Genomic DNA, 16,351 nt, shown 5'->3' with positions numbered 1-16,351 from the left:
TGATCGAAGAAGGCAATCTGTTGAGTTACTGTCTTCGGGACAGTTCGAGCCGTCGACAGCCATAATGAAAGTCCGAACCCCAAGGCGTTATGGTGTGAAGAAGATGGACGTGGTTGGAGTGGGAACTTTCCCCTGGGGAGGTGGTCCTAGATGAATCCGATTTTGAGCCTTGCCGCTAAGTATTTTATGTGAAATAGGCGACTGCTGCTCCGGCCTGCCGGTGGAAGGCGTTAAGCGACCAGAAAACCTAGGCGGTGTTGCTTATTTCTATCGTTTCTATCCCTTCTCCTCGCCTTTTGGGGAGCATTTTGTAGATCACTTCGCACTTTTATGCCTGTGTCGTGCCACAACGCACAAACAAGAGATGCGGGCATGCTTTTCGTGGGTCTTTCCTACGATTTGATAGGTGGCGAGCGAGTTCCCTTTTTCAGGAGTTCCAACCAACTTGCATGCAGGCGCCTAACTTGAAGCAAGAGTATCAAACCCCCACTACTTACTTTTGCTCTGTGAGAGGTTTCGCCAAGAAGTGCCATCCTCAGTGAAATTGACCAATCCTCCAATAAAGTAGGGTTAGCACTAGGGGTGCATGCCTCTTTTCATGGCGCCCAAAAATGAGACTAACCACCAAGTGCACATCTAAATGTGAGGCATAGCAGCGACCAGCGTGAGAGAACTCTGGTCTTGTGAATGTTGGCCAAAGAGTATCAGCTGACTAAAGTCCTGTCTGAATTTGGACATCTTCAAATCGTGATGGAATTCTATCCCGTAGTGTCATCTCTCGAGTCAGAAGGTTACTCCAGCGCCAAATCTTGAAAGAACGAGAGAGCCAGCATCTGAACATAGCGCCGAAATTCTGCTCGGGGAGAGGATATGATCTTGGCCTCATATATCGATCAAAGCTCTATAGGTGAATATGCCTTGGCCAACATCCGCAGTCGCAAGGTGGAAGACTATTTCATGTCTGAATGGGATGAACGTGGTACGCGAGCAGCGTAGACTCAACTGTGCCACGGAGCCCATAGTGCCAAGCGTACCGAGACGTTGCGCAGGTCGGGATTACCACCGTCGATTTGCTCTGTAACGCTTCCGGCCGGAAGAGGGCGGTGATCCCATTCGTTCGGAGCGCGGGCGTGCCATGGTCGAGTCAGTTTCTTGGAGCACCGCTCCGCCTTGCTGGTGCGGGCTTACATGGCGGTACACAGTCGTCTTCATTAACGCAAATAAGTCGGGCCACCTCTCATGACGACTTTGGCCGACGTTTACGGATGTTATCAAACATCAGGTAGTGCCCACCCGTACCCATCGAACCGACACTCCGGATCTTGTCAATCTATATAGAGGTAGCCTGCCGCTGACATCTAGTCTATTGACACTGATGTTGCTCTCGTGCGTTTGACTGATGCCAACTTGCAAGAACACATTATGAGCCATCGAGAAATATGGCACTTCGGACTCTCTTCCGTGGTTCGATACACGTCGTCCGATTCTTCCAGATGGCAACCCTCTCATTTACCACGTATACAATATGTTACGCGGCATGGCTACGAAGCCAGGAGTACCGCAACGCTACAGGGTATCATCACGTGTCGAATCAGATATTGCTTGACATGAAGGAAGCCGCTATGATTATAGCAGTCAGTAACCAAGTCCCCAGTGGTAGACCCCATAAGTAATGGACGACCCTGACACCGACTTCGGCAGTGCGCAGCCCTTAGTATTGAGATCTTCATCAACTCAGACTTTAACGAACCATCGGATCCGAGTTTATCGGCAATGAGCCTTGCTGCTTACTCAATGGGTCTCTGCTTCTACGTCACCATGCCGGCGACTCAACAATACTTGGCGCATAATGGTGTGTTGACAGACTTTGGTAACTATGCCGACTTTTCAACACTCGACACTGCGTTGTGGCGGACCTCATTGACGTATGGAGTGGTTACGTGGTACGTGTCTCTGTTTCTGGGGGACATGGAAGTGAAAATTTCTGACTATTGCTGTTCAGGGCTTCGAGCGTGGTGTTTGTACTGTCAACTGTTGTGGATCAAGCTGAAAGAGTCATTTCACAGAAGTCTGGCATCAGTGGTGTGGGACTGCATGCAATGGACCAAAAGTTTCTTTCGCATGATCTCAAGTTGGAAAATAGATCTCTTGTGTGAGCGAGATGTGATTCTCCTAGGAGTTAGGACACATCGAAGTCATCCTTTGCTTCTCTCGAGCGCTGTCCGCATCAGCATGATTGGTTAGATTCAAGATACCCACGCACTGCTACGGAATGAATCCAGAGATTTTGTTCGATCGTCCCACCGCTTTATTCCATTCTCCCTTGACAAGAGGTTTGGGTTCTTTGGAAGAGTTCAACCAGCTTTTTATGTCTGTTCGACTGCAAAAAAGACTTGAACCCATGGCTAAACTGTCTCGTATTTGCGCGAAAAGACATGCGATAGATCCTTGCTCATCCGAAGTGACGGCCAACTTGATTTTCTAGGAGCATGTCTGAGTTAAACATTGCGTCAACAGCACGCACCGAGAAAGCGTTACAGATATGCTGCTTGACTCGACTCCTCCTGCCCAGGCAGAAGAACTTTCGGTGCTGTCTCGACCACCACTAGCATTACTCAATCATTTTGACACGATATCTTTGGTATGCTTTTCGTCATCATCGCGGGGTCCTTCATAGCAAACAATTAATCCTCTCTTGCTAAGCTCCTGACGACATGTATCGATACTACCATGAAGTTGATAAGTACTTAGGCTGTACTAAAAGTGGAACTTTCGAATTAGAACACCTGCAAGTTGCTGCAGACATGAACTATGGCGAGGCAAGGAAGATAACTTTACAGACTGACTAAAGCGGAGGTACAATGATTGCGATATGTGCTTCAAGATATCTAGCCGAATCTAGACATATACATAACACAATATGAAAAAGATGTCTCGAGACTACTATCAGCTACATCTTGATGGTGACTCAAGGCGTGAAGATAATTTACGGTTACGATAGGCTGCAAGAGGAGCCACAGTTCTCTTATTAGGTTCAGAACGACCCCCAATAGTGCTTGTCATAATCGCCCTCAGGCTTCCAAAGCGGTGCCGGAGTATTGACCGGAATGGGGACGTCGGCTACTGGATATTAGCAGAAAGCAGCGGGTGATGGCATTCAGTTTCGACTTACTTCCATATCCGGTACTTGTCAAGGCCCAAGTTGGTGACGGAGGAGCCGTCCAACCTGTTGGTGATGCCGTGATAGTATAAGTACTGGTGTAGGGTGCAGGTGACGCCTTAGCTGCAAGTGATTTGATACCGTTGCCCGTTCCATAAGAGTTATCTCCGGTGCCAAAGATGTTGCTAATTTTATTGACAACGCTGGTACCAGACTCTGTCCAGAGACTGAAGTTCTCCACAGTGACATTTGTAGCATATGTCAGGTCATTGGCGATCAGGTACAAAGGTGGCCGCTTGGCACCATCAGCGACGGAGCCTAGGTTCCTGCTCTTAGCAATGGTCAATCGAGAATCGAATTACGACATGAAGGCCTACCTGAGAAGTTGCGGAAGACGAGGTTGCTCAGAGCAACAGCACCGGTATCTGGCTCAAATGTGTTTTGCCAGTATTGGTTAACGTCCAACCCATAGAGAGATGCCTTGGAGCGGAAGTTTTCGAAGGTCACGTTTGTGACATACCCTGAGCCTCCAGGGTATGTCTTGATAAATGCGATGTTGTTTCCCTGAATGATGCTGATGTTGCGTGCATGCTGTTCAATTTTAGTGGGCATCATCGGAAAGGACTGATATGATCCTTACGATGTTGGCGATGGAAGCAGAGACATTCAGACTGCCGATAGAAATTCCAGATCCTGCTTGGTTGCAGACCAAGTTCTCTACCAGAGCATGGTTAGAAGGACTCTTGACGGAAACGCACTCGTCTCTGTTGGTGACCTAACAGTGAGTTAATATCGGCGATTGACTCGAAACCGGATTATGCGGGGCATGTACCTCGATATCGTGGATCCAGTAATTCGTGCCCACTACGTCGACACCATCATACGAGCCAAGGTTAGCGCCTCGAATTGTCAGGTGGTAAACCTCAAGGTTGACAGCAAAGTCGAAGACGATATGGAATTTGGGGCTGTCAACCAGAATGAGATCATGAACTGCAGTGTCAATGGGAGAGATCAGGCGGACCAGTCGGGGACGGAAAGTGCTAGGAGTCGTTAGCAAATGCCATCCACATCAATCATCGTCAACGGGTGCTTTGCAAGATTCCGTACTTGGCGAGGTTTCTGTACAAGTAGCCTTGGCCTTGAATGGCACCCTTTCCATTCTTGGAGTAGAACTCGAAGTCGACGGCTGCAATTGTTAGTCACTCTCACGACAGGAAAGGAGAAGAAACGTACGATTGATAATTGTGATGCCGTTCTGCAAAAATTGGCCATCGCCTTCGCCGTTGATGGTTGCGTTCAGCGGCCCAACCCCAGCGAAGCCTTGCAAGATCAACTCACGATCAACAGTCCAGTTGCCACCGTACGCCAGGGTAATGAGACCGTCGAGTTGGAAGGCCCAGTTGGTTCCGTTCGACAGGATCACCGTACGCTTGATCAGGTACTGGCCGTCAGGGACAATGAGCCGGCTTCCCGCGTGAGGTAAGACGCATGTCTTGAAGGCTTTCTCGATGGCATCGGCCGCGTCTGTGGAGTTATCGTTGACTGCCCCATAGTTTTCGATGTTGCACTCTGTAGTTTTCTGGCTTAGACTTGTGGTTGGTCCGACGGCACCAATAAGCTGAGCTGCCGCCCGCCATGCTGAGAGGAAGCCTAAGAAGTAAGTGGCTTTCATTGTCTGATCTTGCTATGATAGAGTAATACTGTGCAGAATGCCCTATTTAAGTAATTACCAAAAGACTAGAGCCGCGAGACTCAAATACAAGCAGAACGTCTCTGTCACTCTGTTTATCCCGAGGAAAGGAGAGATTCCCTCAACTCAAATCACGACATTTGATGCCTCTATTCAAAATACGCTGATAGATGGGCTCTATCGGATGAGCTTGCCGATCAGGATCTTGAAGCTTGTTCGGTGCCTGAGCAAGAGTAAGCAGCCAGGTATTGACTCATGAGGGTAATTTCTCTGCTCGTGATGTCGAAGTTCATGGTATCGCGGAAAGATCTAGGGCATCACGAAACCCCGTCTGACAACCTTTCGGGGTTTCGTCTAGTTGTAGACTAGACTGTTTTCAAGGAGGTTGACTAGAGATTCTCAGCTTCAGGTGAGTGTCACCAACATGTGGCCTTGGCGGCTGGGGTCAAAACTGAGAAATGAGGAACGAACATACGTTCATCGAGTGAGGATACGATCCAATTATCCAGGCAACAGAGCTTTAGAAATGATACAAAAGGTTTTGTTGCAAAGACCGTCCTACTAGCTTGAAAGTGGCATGGAGTCTGCAAACAATTCCCAAAACTGCCAAGCTTGTGTTGCCCCCCTGTGATTGCGTGATCAAGTCGACTCTCGACCGGCTTATCTCCAAGATTCCGAAGCTATTAAAGAACATAATTCACGGTATTGGTGGAATTTGAGCTGTCACTTGCCGACATCCGACAATGAAGATTGTCATGGAAGGATTCGAGTGGGATCGTACTTAGGTTTGTAATGTGGATTGTCATGATGCCCGACTCTAAGAAGAGGCACGATTTATGGCTACGCCGGGAAACCGGCATCCTGAGTATTTTTTCTTCGCGTAACACTAGATAAGAACGGTAAGGTTATTATCATAAGTGAAAACGTCAGAATCCTGAATTTCACATCATTCATAGTTGGGTCTGAACTGACATCTTCAGTGTCTCTTGCGAGACAACAAATCGTTGTCCTGTGCAATTCCAACCTACTTGGCAGGCTGCATTCGATCCTCCTTAACAAGTCCAGCTTCAAACTTTGGTCATTCAGCTCACAACTATGGCGCCAAGAAATGTTCTCTTGCTCGTCGCAGACGACTTGGGTAAACAGCTTGGCTGTTATGGCTGCACTTACATCAAAACACCAAACATCGACAAACTCGCCGCCGAAGGCATCAGATTCGACAATGCTTTTGCAAGCACCGCATCCTGTAGTGGAAGTCGCTCAACCATTTACACCGGCCTTCACACTCATCAGAACGGCCAGTACGGACTCAACAGCGGCAAGCACCACTTCATGACGTTTGATCATATCGAGTCCGGTCCTGCTCTGCTCGCCAAGAACGGGGTTCGCACCGGAATCATCGGCAAGGTCCATGTCGGGCCTGATGCTGTATATCCCTGGGAGTGGCGAGCCGAGAGCTTGACGCGAGATGTGTGGTGGTCCTCTCAGCGTGCGGCAGAGTTCTTCGATGCTTCCAAGGAAGATGGTCGGCCATTTGTACTCACAGTCGGATACCATGATCCTCACCGCGACCGCACACGTGGAGGTTTCGGCAATGATGAACCTGTCGATGAGAGAATTAAGAGTATTACGTACAGACCGGAGAACATGGTCGTTCCTGGATTTCTGTCCGATACTCCCGGTGTGCGACAGGAGCTTGCCAGTTACGCAGAAGCCATCAGCCGTCTTGACCAAGGCGTTGGCATGATTCTTCACGAGCTAGAAGAATCTGGTTATGCGAAAGACACCTTGGTCATTTTTATGAGCGACAATGGCCCTCCTTTTCTAAACTCCAAGACTACATTGTATGACGCTGGTATTCGGCTCCCTCTCATTGCCAGACTTCCAGGCTCAGCCTCATCCATCAACCCAAATCTTGTATCTTATGTAGACGTTCTCCCTACAATTTTGGACTGGGTCTTAGGCGATGCCTCAGGCGGAGCCAAATCACAGCTTGCCGGTCGCTCATTCTTCGACATCGTCAACGAGAACCACGATCTCCCCGACTGGGATCATGTCTTTGGCTCTCACACATTCCACGAGTCCACCAACTATTGGCCAACGCGTTACATCAGAACCAGGCGTTACAAGTATCACCGCAATATTGCCTGGAGGCTTGACTTTCCCTTCGCCAACGACATCTACGGGTCGCTGACATGGGAAGATATTCGAAACGCGGATCAGAACCCAAAAATGATCGGCGAGAGACAACTCAAGGACTACTTCTTCCGCCCTGCAGAAGAATTGTATGATTTGGTGAACGATCCCAACGAAGTCAAAAACTTGGCAAAGAATCCGGATTATCAAGATGTGCTGAAGGAGCTGCAAACGAGATTGGAAGACTGGCAGAGGAGAACGAACGACCCATGGTTGTTTCGAGACGGCATATCGGTTCTCCTCAACAAGCACCATCTTGACGCTGGTCTCGAAGTGCCTGATAAATGGGACCTTGATGTTGAGCACCCCGAGACAAAGGGCAACAATGTACAGAAATATCGAAACCAGCCGTTTGGTGTCACTGGCCCTAGATCCTGATAGAATTTGGTTGTCATCAAATTAAAGCCGTGATGCAAACTTTCAATCAATTTTCTGATGTTGCTTCTTCTTACCAGTATGTTCTTGGCAAAGGGGACGGCTCATTGAGACTTGACAGCTGATGCCTCGAGAGGCATAACCTGTAACATAGATCCTGGCAAGTTGTCCCATTTCATGTAGGCTTCTGTAAGACAGAAATTATTCCAGGCGAAACGCGGTACTCCCCGCCAGCATTTCTCACCCAGACCTGGAAGCAGTGCTCACTGAAGTGAAAGTGCCTCGGCTTGATTCCTGGCAAGGGATGTCGAAGGTGACATCGGCGCAGATCTTGTACCATACCGCTGGTATTCCAGGGACGAGAAATGTCATTTTCTAAACAGTCTAGCATACCGTTATCACCTGAAAGCTGGATCCAGCGCGAAGGATTAGGCACATACGAAAGCAATCACCAAAGGTCTCGATGCTCATACATATTGAAAAGTTTGCGGTTGGTCAGATGCTCCCGACCACGCGGTTCGCCAAGATGGAAAGAGACAATCTCCCGAGCCCTGCCAAGCGCTTAATCGTTTGTGGGAGACAAGGGTGCCTGAAGGATTGCTAGGCCGGTATGTTCACCATCTTTCCCCATTATGTCGTGATGGCCTGCGGATGATCATTGCCGAAAGACCTACCAAAAGCTTATCTTCACAGTAAAGTCTTGGCAGGGCATGGGTTTTGCACCTTGACCAGGGAATATAATGATACGAGCGGTTATTTCCAGTATGGAAGTGTACGTGAAGAAGGGAATCACGTCGAGGTCGTTGTCGATGGTGTGCGACCTCGGTGTTCATTGTGCCGTTTGTCGCAAAATGTCACAGCGATCCAACACCATGTATATCAATCCTGGGAGAATCCAGCGATGGAGATGATTTTGGAAAAAGTAGGCCCCTATTATCTTCACTGGGAAGTTTTCGGATCAGCTGACTCGTTCCCTAAGGCTAAGGCACAGCCATGACTTCGCAGAAGCCTCCAGTCATTGAAGTCCCCTCAGACGGGGAGAGGGTCTCATCAGGCGTGCACGACATCGATACGAAGACCCCCTCTTTTGAGATTGACTCGCCCAAAGACGAGGTCAGCGATTTGGCCGAACCCCAGGATACAACCAAAAACATCAGCTTTTGGGAAGCACTCACCCGCCGCAATACGCCACGAGATCTCGATGCCATCGCAACAGAGCGAAGCGTGTTCGACGATCCTAGCTTGGCGCCCTTCTACCAGCCCCCACCAGAGTACGAGAACGTCCATCGCTTTGATCCGAAGGAGCGATGGACGCATCGCGAAGAACGTTCTGTCCGCCGAAAGACAGACTTCAAGATCTTTGCCTGGATTTTGGTCATGTTCTTCGGCCTCAATATCGACAGAGGCAATCTCGGCAATGCTGCGGCAGATAATCTCCTCAAGGATCTGCATATCAACACCAACGACTATAATAACGCCCAGAACATGTATCGTATCGGATTTCTGATCGCCGAAGTTCCGTCCCAAATGATTGGAAAACGGCTTGGGCCTGATCGATGGATTCCCGTTCAGATTATGCTCTGGAGTCTGGCGTCCGGAGGTCAGTTCTTCATGCATAACCGGGCCGGCTTCTTTGCCTGCCGGTTCTTTATCGGTCTCTTCATGGGTGGCTTCATTCCGGACTCCATTCTGTACCTGTCTTACTTTTACAAGAAGACTGAAATGCCCATTCGCCTGGCCCTCTTCTGGTTCGTCGACTCCATGTCCGGTGTCATAGCATCCTTCATGGCCTATGGCATCCTGCACTTGCGCGGCGTTGCAGAAAAGGAAGGATGGCGATGGCTTTTCCTGATCGAGGCCCTTGTTAGTTTCGTTATTGGCGCCGCCAGCTTTCTCTTTCTCGTCCCTGGCCCGACGCAGACGAAAACATGGTGGAACCCCAAAGGCTACTTCAACGAGCGCGAGGAGAAAATCATCGTCAACCGGGTTCTCCGTGACGACCCGTCTAAGAGCGACATGCATAATCGAGAATCGCTGTCTCTGGGCATGCTATGGAAGAGCCTGAAGGACTACGACCTGTGGCCGGTGTACCTCATTGGCATCCTCTTTGAGATTCCCTACTGCACCGCCAAAGACGTACCTCACGCTGTCTCTTAAGGCTCTTGGCTTCAGCACCTTCAACGTTACTCTGCTCGCCATTCCTGTCACTGTCTTCGCTGCTGTAAACATGCTGTGGGTTACCTTCCTCACCGAGAGGTTCCATCAGATCGCCATCATCGGTCTGCTCTCACAGGTTTGGGTGTTGCCGCTGCTCATCGTCGAATATACCTCAATCGAGAGCCTGTCGCCGTGGGCGCAGTATGCCGTTACGTTCATGATTCTTGGCCAGCCGTCAACGCATGCCGCGCACGTTGGATGGTGTTCCAGACTTTCGAACGCTGTGAGGACGAGGGCTATCAGTGCCGCTTTGTACAACATCACCATCCAGCTGTCCGGTATCGCGTCATCCAATATTTATCGGGAGGATGATAAGCCTCACTACCACCGTGGAAACAAGAACCTGATTGCTATCACTGTGGCTACGATCTTTGCGTATGCCTTTGCTAAGACCTACTATACTCTTCGCAACAAGTCCAAGAGGGCGAAATGGAACAGCATGTCGGAGCAGGAGAAGACGGCGTACCTGGCTAACACTAGCGACGAAGGAAATAAGCGTTTGGATTTCTTCTTCGACAGCTAGGTCTTGACGGTTATTCGCCACCGCGTCACAGATTCTGCACATGATCTGGTTCTGACCACAAAATTTGCACGGAGCCGCAGTGCCTATCAGATGTTGAATTACCTCTCTGTTCAATAGTACCTACATAATCACATTGTCGTTCACTTGTCAAAGATTTTGCACCCCGTGAAGAGATGAGAATTGCTGACCCATACTACGAGTTTACTTCTCATCAAGTAAATTGATATCTATGACGCCAACGCCAAATACACTACCATAAGTCGTAAAATCTAAGGCCTCTTTTGAGAATCTAGTGTGCCTCAACCTCCTCCAACTGCCTCCTCCAAACCTTGACAGGCATCTCCCCGAGCAACCAGTTCATCGTCTCCTCACGCGCCATCTCAAAGTCCCGCGGCAGAGCAAACTCATACCTGTGCACAACTGAAGCCAAGAGCACAGCCTGCTCCAAGTAAGAGATGTTGCGGCCGATGCACCCTCTCGCGCCGGCGGAGAAGGCCAAGAAGTACGGCTGTAGTTCCTTGCCCTTGTCGCCGAGCCACCTATCCGGCACGTACTTATCGGCATCAGGGAAAACGGTCTCGTCGCGATGGGCGACGACGCCAGACATGCTGACGGTTGTGTTGCCCGGCACCCACTCGCTCATGATGTACATGCCTTCAGGAGGTGTCTTGCGAGGCAGGCCTTGCGGCGTAGGAGGGAACAGGCGGAGGGACTCGTCGAGGCAGGCACGGAGGTAGGGGAGGTGCTTCACCTTGTCATAGGGGGCGACAATCTCATCTGCGTCAAGGACGCTGTCGACCTCCTCGCGGAGGAGCTGGAGGTATTTTGGGTTCTTGAGGAGCTGGTAGAGGACGTTTGTGACAGCGATGGCAGTCGTCACGCTGCCGGCGTTCATCATAATGTTGATCTCGGCGACAATTTCGCCCCATTCGAGATTGTTGGCCTCGCCATTCTTGTTCTCCATCAGAGCCTGGAAGAAGTCGTCAAGCTTCTCGTCGCCCTTGTTATAGCGCTGTAGGCGCTTGTGAGCGAGCTCGAGCACGATGCCGTCCCAGCCTTTGGAGGCCTCGGTCATTTGACGGTAGCGAGGGATGATATTGGAGAGCTTGTCGATGAGCTTGTAGTTGTCGTAGCTCCAGACGAGGAGGGACTGTTTCCGGGCAGTGGGGTAGAGCGAGTCGCGGAGGGGGACCTCCCAGGTTGAACCATCTTTACGGCGGGCGAGGACACGATCGTGACCGCGATCGAGCAGACCGAGACGTTCGGAGAGACCGATGTCGGCGATGGCGTCGAGGGTGAAGAAGTTGCCCCATTTGCGGTAGTCGACGGTCAAGTCCTCTGGCTTAGGAAACATTTGGCCTTTGGGGAGGGGGTCGGTGCAACGCTGGTCGAGTTGCTTGAAGAGTCTCTCGACTTTGTCCGCGACCTTGTGCTCCCATCCCCTCGAGGTTCTTCAGGGCATAGGCGGAGGACAAGACCTTGCGCTTCTTTGCGTGGTCATGTTTGTCGACCACATCGGCGAGGTGGTAGTGAGATCCGGCTGTGAGGACGTAGGATTCGTCCTTGATGCAGGGGGTTCCGTGACCGTAGATGTCCTTGATGGCGCGGACGTCGCTGAAGGAGAGAGTGTTGGGGCCAGTGCGGAGGATCGGGCCCTTTTCCCGGTGGAGGTTAACGAGATGGGTTGATCGGGCACCGGTGCGGGCGAGGATCATGAAGGGGATATTGTATACGCCGGAGAATGTACTGAGGTTTTCAAACTTTCTCATGCCTGAGCACTCTTGTTAGTGGCTGCAAGTGATGGGCCTAGGGCTGAAGAAAGTTCACCTTTGGTGTCCTTGAAGTATACAAACAATGGATAAACAATGAAATAAGACAAGGCAACGAAGAGAAAACCCGCGGCGTATGGCGCCTGCGAGAAGGCAGAAAATGTTTCGTGGGCCATGTTGCTAGCTAGATCCCAAAAGGTCTCGTGGGATGGAAAAGGCAAACGATGGGTTGGAAGGATGAAGAGCTTTGGATCACGGTCTGTTCCATGCTGTTGAAAGAGAGGATGTTCTTTTCACCTAAATAACCATCCGCGTAGTGGAACACTAATCAGCCACAAAAGTCACGAGAATGAAGAAATTCCGCCGTAAATCATTACCCGCTTGGCTTGGTCTGGTTTTCGAGAAAGGAAAATCTCGCCGCGACATCGCATTCGCTCGCGGCTCACAACCGATAGTCCATCCCTCCACTAGCTACGACATATTCTCCGCACCTCTGCACGTCACAAACCTCAACCTGCCCCCCTTTCGTCTGAGCTGTCAATAAGAATAGCACATGAGACTTCCAGAGAATCCCGGATAGGAAAGAGGGGCGCGAAGCCAGGGACGGCGGGCGGGTTCTGGCCAAGGCTACGACAGAGACGGGGATTAACTCGTTCAGACCAAGACAAGCAAAGGCCAAGTCCCGCGGGGAAAACGCAGTGTGCAACAGACGCATGGCTGATGAGTAACTGATGCAGCTTGGTTAGTTCTGCATGACAGTGACAGATCTTGGGGTTATCTCGGGGTCCGTCACACACCCTTCACAGAATTGTTACGCGGGGGAGATGAAATCTTTCCGCCGGCTGGACCCGCAATCTGAGGGGTTCTCGTCTGGATGCGGTAACTTGCACCGCGGGAGAGATCTCGAAGTCGAAATGGAGCATGCCAAGAGGCGCTCGGTGTTCCAGCCGATGATGGAGAAGGCATCAAGAGGCTGGGGCGAAGTTTGGGGAAATACGGGGACCTCTTCGGTAATCTCGCAGTTTGTTGGATGGACATCTCGATCCCGCGGGATATGTCGCCTATCTTAGTTTAGACTGCATCACATCTCGCCTTGCAAGCTGTGCCAGCTTGCTTCTTCGTGTTCCCTCCCCGCGGGGAAGTGGATTCGTTCCCCAACTTTCTCTGTCCCAAAATCTGAGTCCGTCTCAAGTTGGCAATGCTCCCCGCACCTCGTGGGGGCGGCGACTTGCCTCTTGGAATCGGTTTAGGAAAGTTTTTTTCTGGCGCAATGTAAGTTGACGGCACTAGGTGTGTTGGTAGCTATAGTTCACATGCTGTACGATTTAGGAAAGTTCCACGATACTCAAAAGAAGTCTCTGGTTGCATTTAACATCTCGAAACTCGCTGTTCTCGCCACGAGGATGGAACTTGGGAAAGCTCATTGAGACTGTGTCATATTCGACGTTGGAATCTCAGGCACTTTCATTGCGCTTCTTATTTTCATCACACCATGTCTCTTTCAGGAGCTCTGCCAGAGAGCACGCTGAAGCTCATCAGCCAGCTCGCACCAGGAACAGTCGCAGACACGGCTGCTCTCGCTGCTGCCGGACTTCTGTCTGCCGCGTATGTCCTGCGCGGATACGCCTGGGACAAGCCCGATCCGTACAACTACATCTGGTACGAGAAGCCTCAACAAGGCGCTGACGGCAATGCCGCAAACAAGAAGTCAAAGAACATTGCTGAGAGGCTAGAAGAGCTTGTAAGTCAAGCCGGAGCTTCTTTGAGTGCTCTGCCTTTTACTGACAGTCTCATGTTCAGGGCAAAGATGTCGTCGTTTTCTGGGGCTCGCAATCCGGCACCGCAGAGGGCTTCGCCAACCGCCTCGCTCGCGAGCTGCACCAGCGCTTCCATCTCAACACCATGTCAGCAGACCTGTCGGACTACGATGCCGACACAATCACGCAGATTCCACAGACCAAGCTGGCCATCTTCATCATCTCCACCTACGGCGAGGGAGACCCCAGCGACAACGCCAGCTTGTTCTGGGACTGGTTGACCAAACTGCAAGACAAGCCCCTTGCATCGCTGCGCTATGCTGCCTTTGGTCTCGGCAATAGCAACTACAGATACTATAACAAGGTCGTCGATGTAGTCGATAAGGCCTTGGTAGACTGTGGCGCCTCGCGCTTGGCACCCGTGGGCCGCGCAGATGATGCGGTTGGGGCTACGGAGGAGGACTTCCTTTCATGGAAGGATGACTTGTACAAGGTCTTCCGCGATGACTTGAAGCTGCAGGAACACGAAGTGGTCCACGAGCCGTCCCTGGCTGTCGTCGAGGATGAGTCTCTGGAGCCGCAAGATCTTCACATTGGCGAGCCAGTACACCTGATTGAGGGCTCTGGAAAGTCAACAGCCAACTCAGCCATCAAGGCCTTGAAGATCAAAAATGCGCGTAGTTTATTCTCCTCCCCCGGACGCAGTTGTCTTCACCTGGACCTCGATCTAGGAAACAGCTCCCAGATCACATACAAGACCGGCGATCATCTTGCTGTCTGGCCCATCAACCCTGACCAGGAAGTTGAGCGTCTCCTCAACGTCCTCGGTCTTTCAGAGCGCAGAAACATCCCCATCAGCATCAACGCCCTGGACGCCGCCGTTAAAGTCAGAATCCCAACACCTACGAACGTCGAGACGTTGTTCAGATACTACCTCGAGATCTGTGCCGCAGTTCCTAGAGACGCCGTCCGAGGACTCGCACAATTTGCGCCATCTCCCGCCTCGAAGGAGATTCTCCTGAACCTAGGACGCGACAAAGACAACTACGCCGCTTTCCTTGCCTCTAACCACCTTACCATCGGCAAGCTATTGGAATACGCAGCTAAGGCCGATGGCAACGCGACATCATCCGCATGGTCGGGAATTCCCCTGTCATATCTCATCGAGACCCTGCCTAGATCCCAGCCGCGTTACTATTCCATTTCTTCTTCCAGCGTTGTTTCTCCCAAAGCACCCAGCATCACCGTTGCCGTTTCTGATACCCCCCTGTCCGCTTCCCCAACCACAGCCATCCCTGGTCTGACGACCAACTACCTTCAATCGCTCTCCAACTCGCTGCAAGACTCGCAGGCAACACAGCAGACCGAGGGTCTCAGCTATGCTCTGTCAGGCCCCTCAAATGCACTCGAGGGCGGCCTTGTCTACGCTCACATCCGCCGCTCCAAATTCAAGCTTCCTATGCTCTCATCGCACCCGCTTGTCATGGTTGCTGCCGGCACGGGTCTGGCGCCGTTCCGGGCCTTTATCATGGAGCGCCTTCGTCTGCAGTCCGTCGGTAAGGATATCGGGCAGATGATCCTCTTCTTCGGATGTCAGCGCCCCGACGACGACTACATCTACAAGGAGGAGCTCGAGCAGATGGAGAAGGACCTCGGCGGCAAGCTCAAGATCGTGACGGCATTCTCGCGGCAAGAGGGCGCAAAGAAGACGTACGTCCAGGACAGAGTGCGCGAGTTGGGCGCCGAGGTTTTGGGCCTTTTGGAGGAGAGTGCCAGTTTGTACATGTGCGGACGGGCGAGCATGGCCAGGGAAGTCGGAAAGACGTTAGGCGATGTTATGAGGGCGGATAAGGGCTGGAGCGATGCCCAAGTCAAGGATTGGAGCGAAGGATTGAAGAGAAATCGCAAGTGGCAAGAAGACGTCTGGGGATAGATGTGCCTTGCAATGGAATTGTTAGAATGGAGTAGCTGAGAATTTCCGTGATTTAGCGTTGCTTGCGAGCTTAGATTGTCTTGATAGATTTGCTGGGAAATAAACGACTTCTTGATACTCAAACTATCAACAACCCAAGGTACTCTCGAAACATCATGTAACAATGCTATTTGCCTCATTTCTCGGTAGACTATCACTCATGAGGAGCCTTCCAGCCGACATCCGCTTTGTCAAGCGTTGGAACTTGAACTTTTTCTGGCATTCTCTAATGCGGCGCACCTCCAAAGAACCTTACAGGTTCTGAGCTCATGTGTCGCCTCTTGCTTTTCAGATCAAGTTTACGACTATTCGGGGCTACGCTGCAAGTGGTCTTCATCAGTGACTGTATCTCGCGTTTCTACTTCCCAATCGGACTTTCAAGTACATGAATGCACGACGTTGGCTTCCGTTGGAACCCGAGCGCAACTAGTTTCGCCTAGCATAACCATGGCGAAGCAAGATCTGCTTGAGTGCAAGTTCATTTGAAGCACTCATGCGGGTCACACACACCTCAACACTTGGCGTTGAGTAACGCAGGCCCTACGGGACCTGCATGCCTAGCACTCTACGTGAACTTATTCCCAGATTCTTCATATGCTATGGTCTTTCGAACAGGGGTTGCGGAGATCCGAGAAGACGCTGTGGACTTGGCATCAAGAGGGATGCGCGCAATGCGAGGCATGACCTCGGAC

The 16,351-nt window shown here is 51.1% G+C and overlaps 5 protein-coding genes across 5 annotated transcripts; 3 read left to right on the top strand and 2 right to left on the bottom strand.

Moving 5' to 3' along the window:
• Nucleotides 1–3,168: 3,168 nt before the first annotated feature.
• On the bottom strand, nt 3,169–4,832 carry N0V96_010091 (uncharacterized protein; the record flags this gene model as incomplete). The annotated part of the gene is made up of 7 exons (XM_065758845.1): nt 3,169–3,226; nt 3,277–3,478; nt 3,538–3,751; nt 3,801–3,935; nt 3,993–4,200; nt 4,268–4,346; nt 4,394–4,832. The coding sequence occupies 7 exons, from the start codon at nt 4,830–4,832 to the stop codon at nt 3,169–3,171; spliced, it is 1,335 nt and encodes a 444-aa protein (XP_065612612.1).
• Nucleotides 4,833–5,945: 1,113 nt separating this feature from the next.
• Nucleotides 5,946–7,424, top strand: N0V96_010090 (uncharacterized protein; the record flags this gene model as incomplete). Its single annotated transcript, XM_053197462.1, has 1 exon — nt 5,946–7,424. One exon carries the CDS (start codon nt 5,946–5,948, stop codon nt 7,422–7,424), a length of 1,479 nt encoding a protein of 492 aa, XP_053045166.1.
• Nucleotides 7,425–8,414: 990 nt separating this feature from the next.
• On the top strand, nt 8,415–10,161 carry N0V96_010089 (uncharacterized protein; the record flags this gene model as incomplete). The annotated part of the gene is made up of 2 exons (XM_065758844.1): nt 8,415–9,506; nt 9,556–10,161. 2 exons carry the CDS (start codon nt 8,415–8,417, stop codon nt 10,159–10,161), a joined length of 1,698 nt encoding a protein of 565 aa, XP_065612611.1.
• Nucleotides 10,162–10,450: 289 nt separating this feature from the next.
• Nucleotides 10,451–11,876, bottom strand: N0V96_010088 (uncharacterized protein; the record flags this gene model as incomplete). The annotated part of the gene is given in 2 exon segments (XM_065758843.1): nt 10,451–11,574; nt 11,588–11,876. The coding sequence occupies 2 exon segments, from the start codon at nt 11,874–11,876 to the stop codon at nt 10,451–10,453; spliced, it is 1,413 nt and encodes a 470-aa protein (XP_065612610.1).
• Nucleotides 11,877–13,422: 1,546 nt separating this feature from the next.
• On the top strand, nt 13,423–15,620 carry N0V96_010087 (uncharacterized protein; the record flags this gene model as incomplete). The annotated part of the gene is made up of 2 exons (XM_065758842.1): nt 13,423–13,671; nt 13,719–15,620. The coding sequence occupies 2 exons, from the start codon at nt 13,423–13,425 to the stop codon at nt 15,618–15,620; spliced, it is 2,151 nt and encodes a 716-aa protein (XP_065612609.1).
• Nucleotides 15,621–16,351: the final 731 nt, after the last annotated feature.

The sequence above is a fragment of the Colletotrichum fioriniae genome (assembly GCF_027942845.1).
Source record: "Colletotrichum fioriniae strain IMI 355084 chromosome Unknown scaffold_13, whole genome shotgun sequence".
Classification (NCBI taxonomy): domain Eukaryota; kingdom Fungi; phylum Ascomycota; class Sordariomycetes; order Glomerellales; family Glomerellaceae; genus Colletotrichum; species Colletotrichum fioriniae.
Note: the sequence above shows the minus strand (reverse complement) of the source record. Positions and strands in the feature narration are given on the sequence as shown.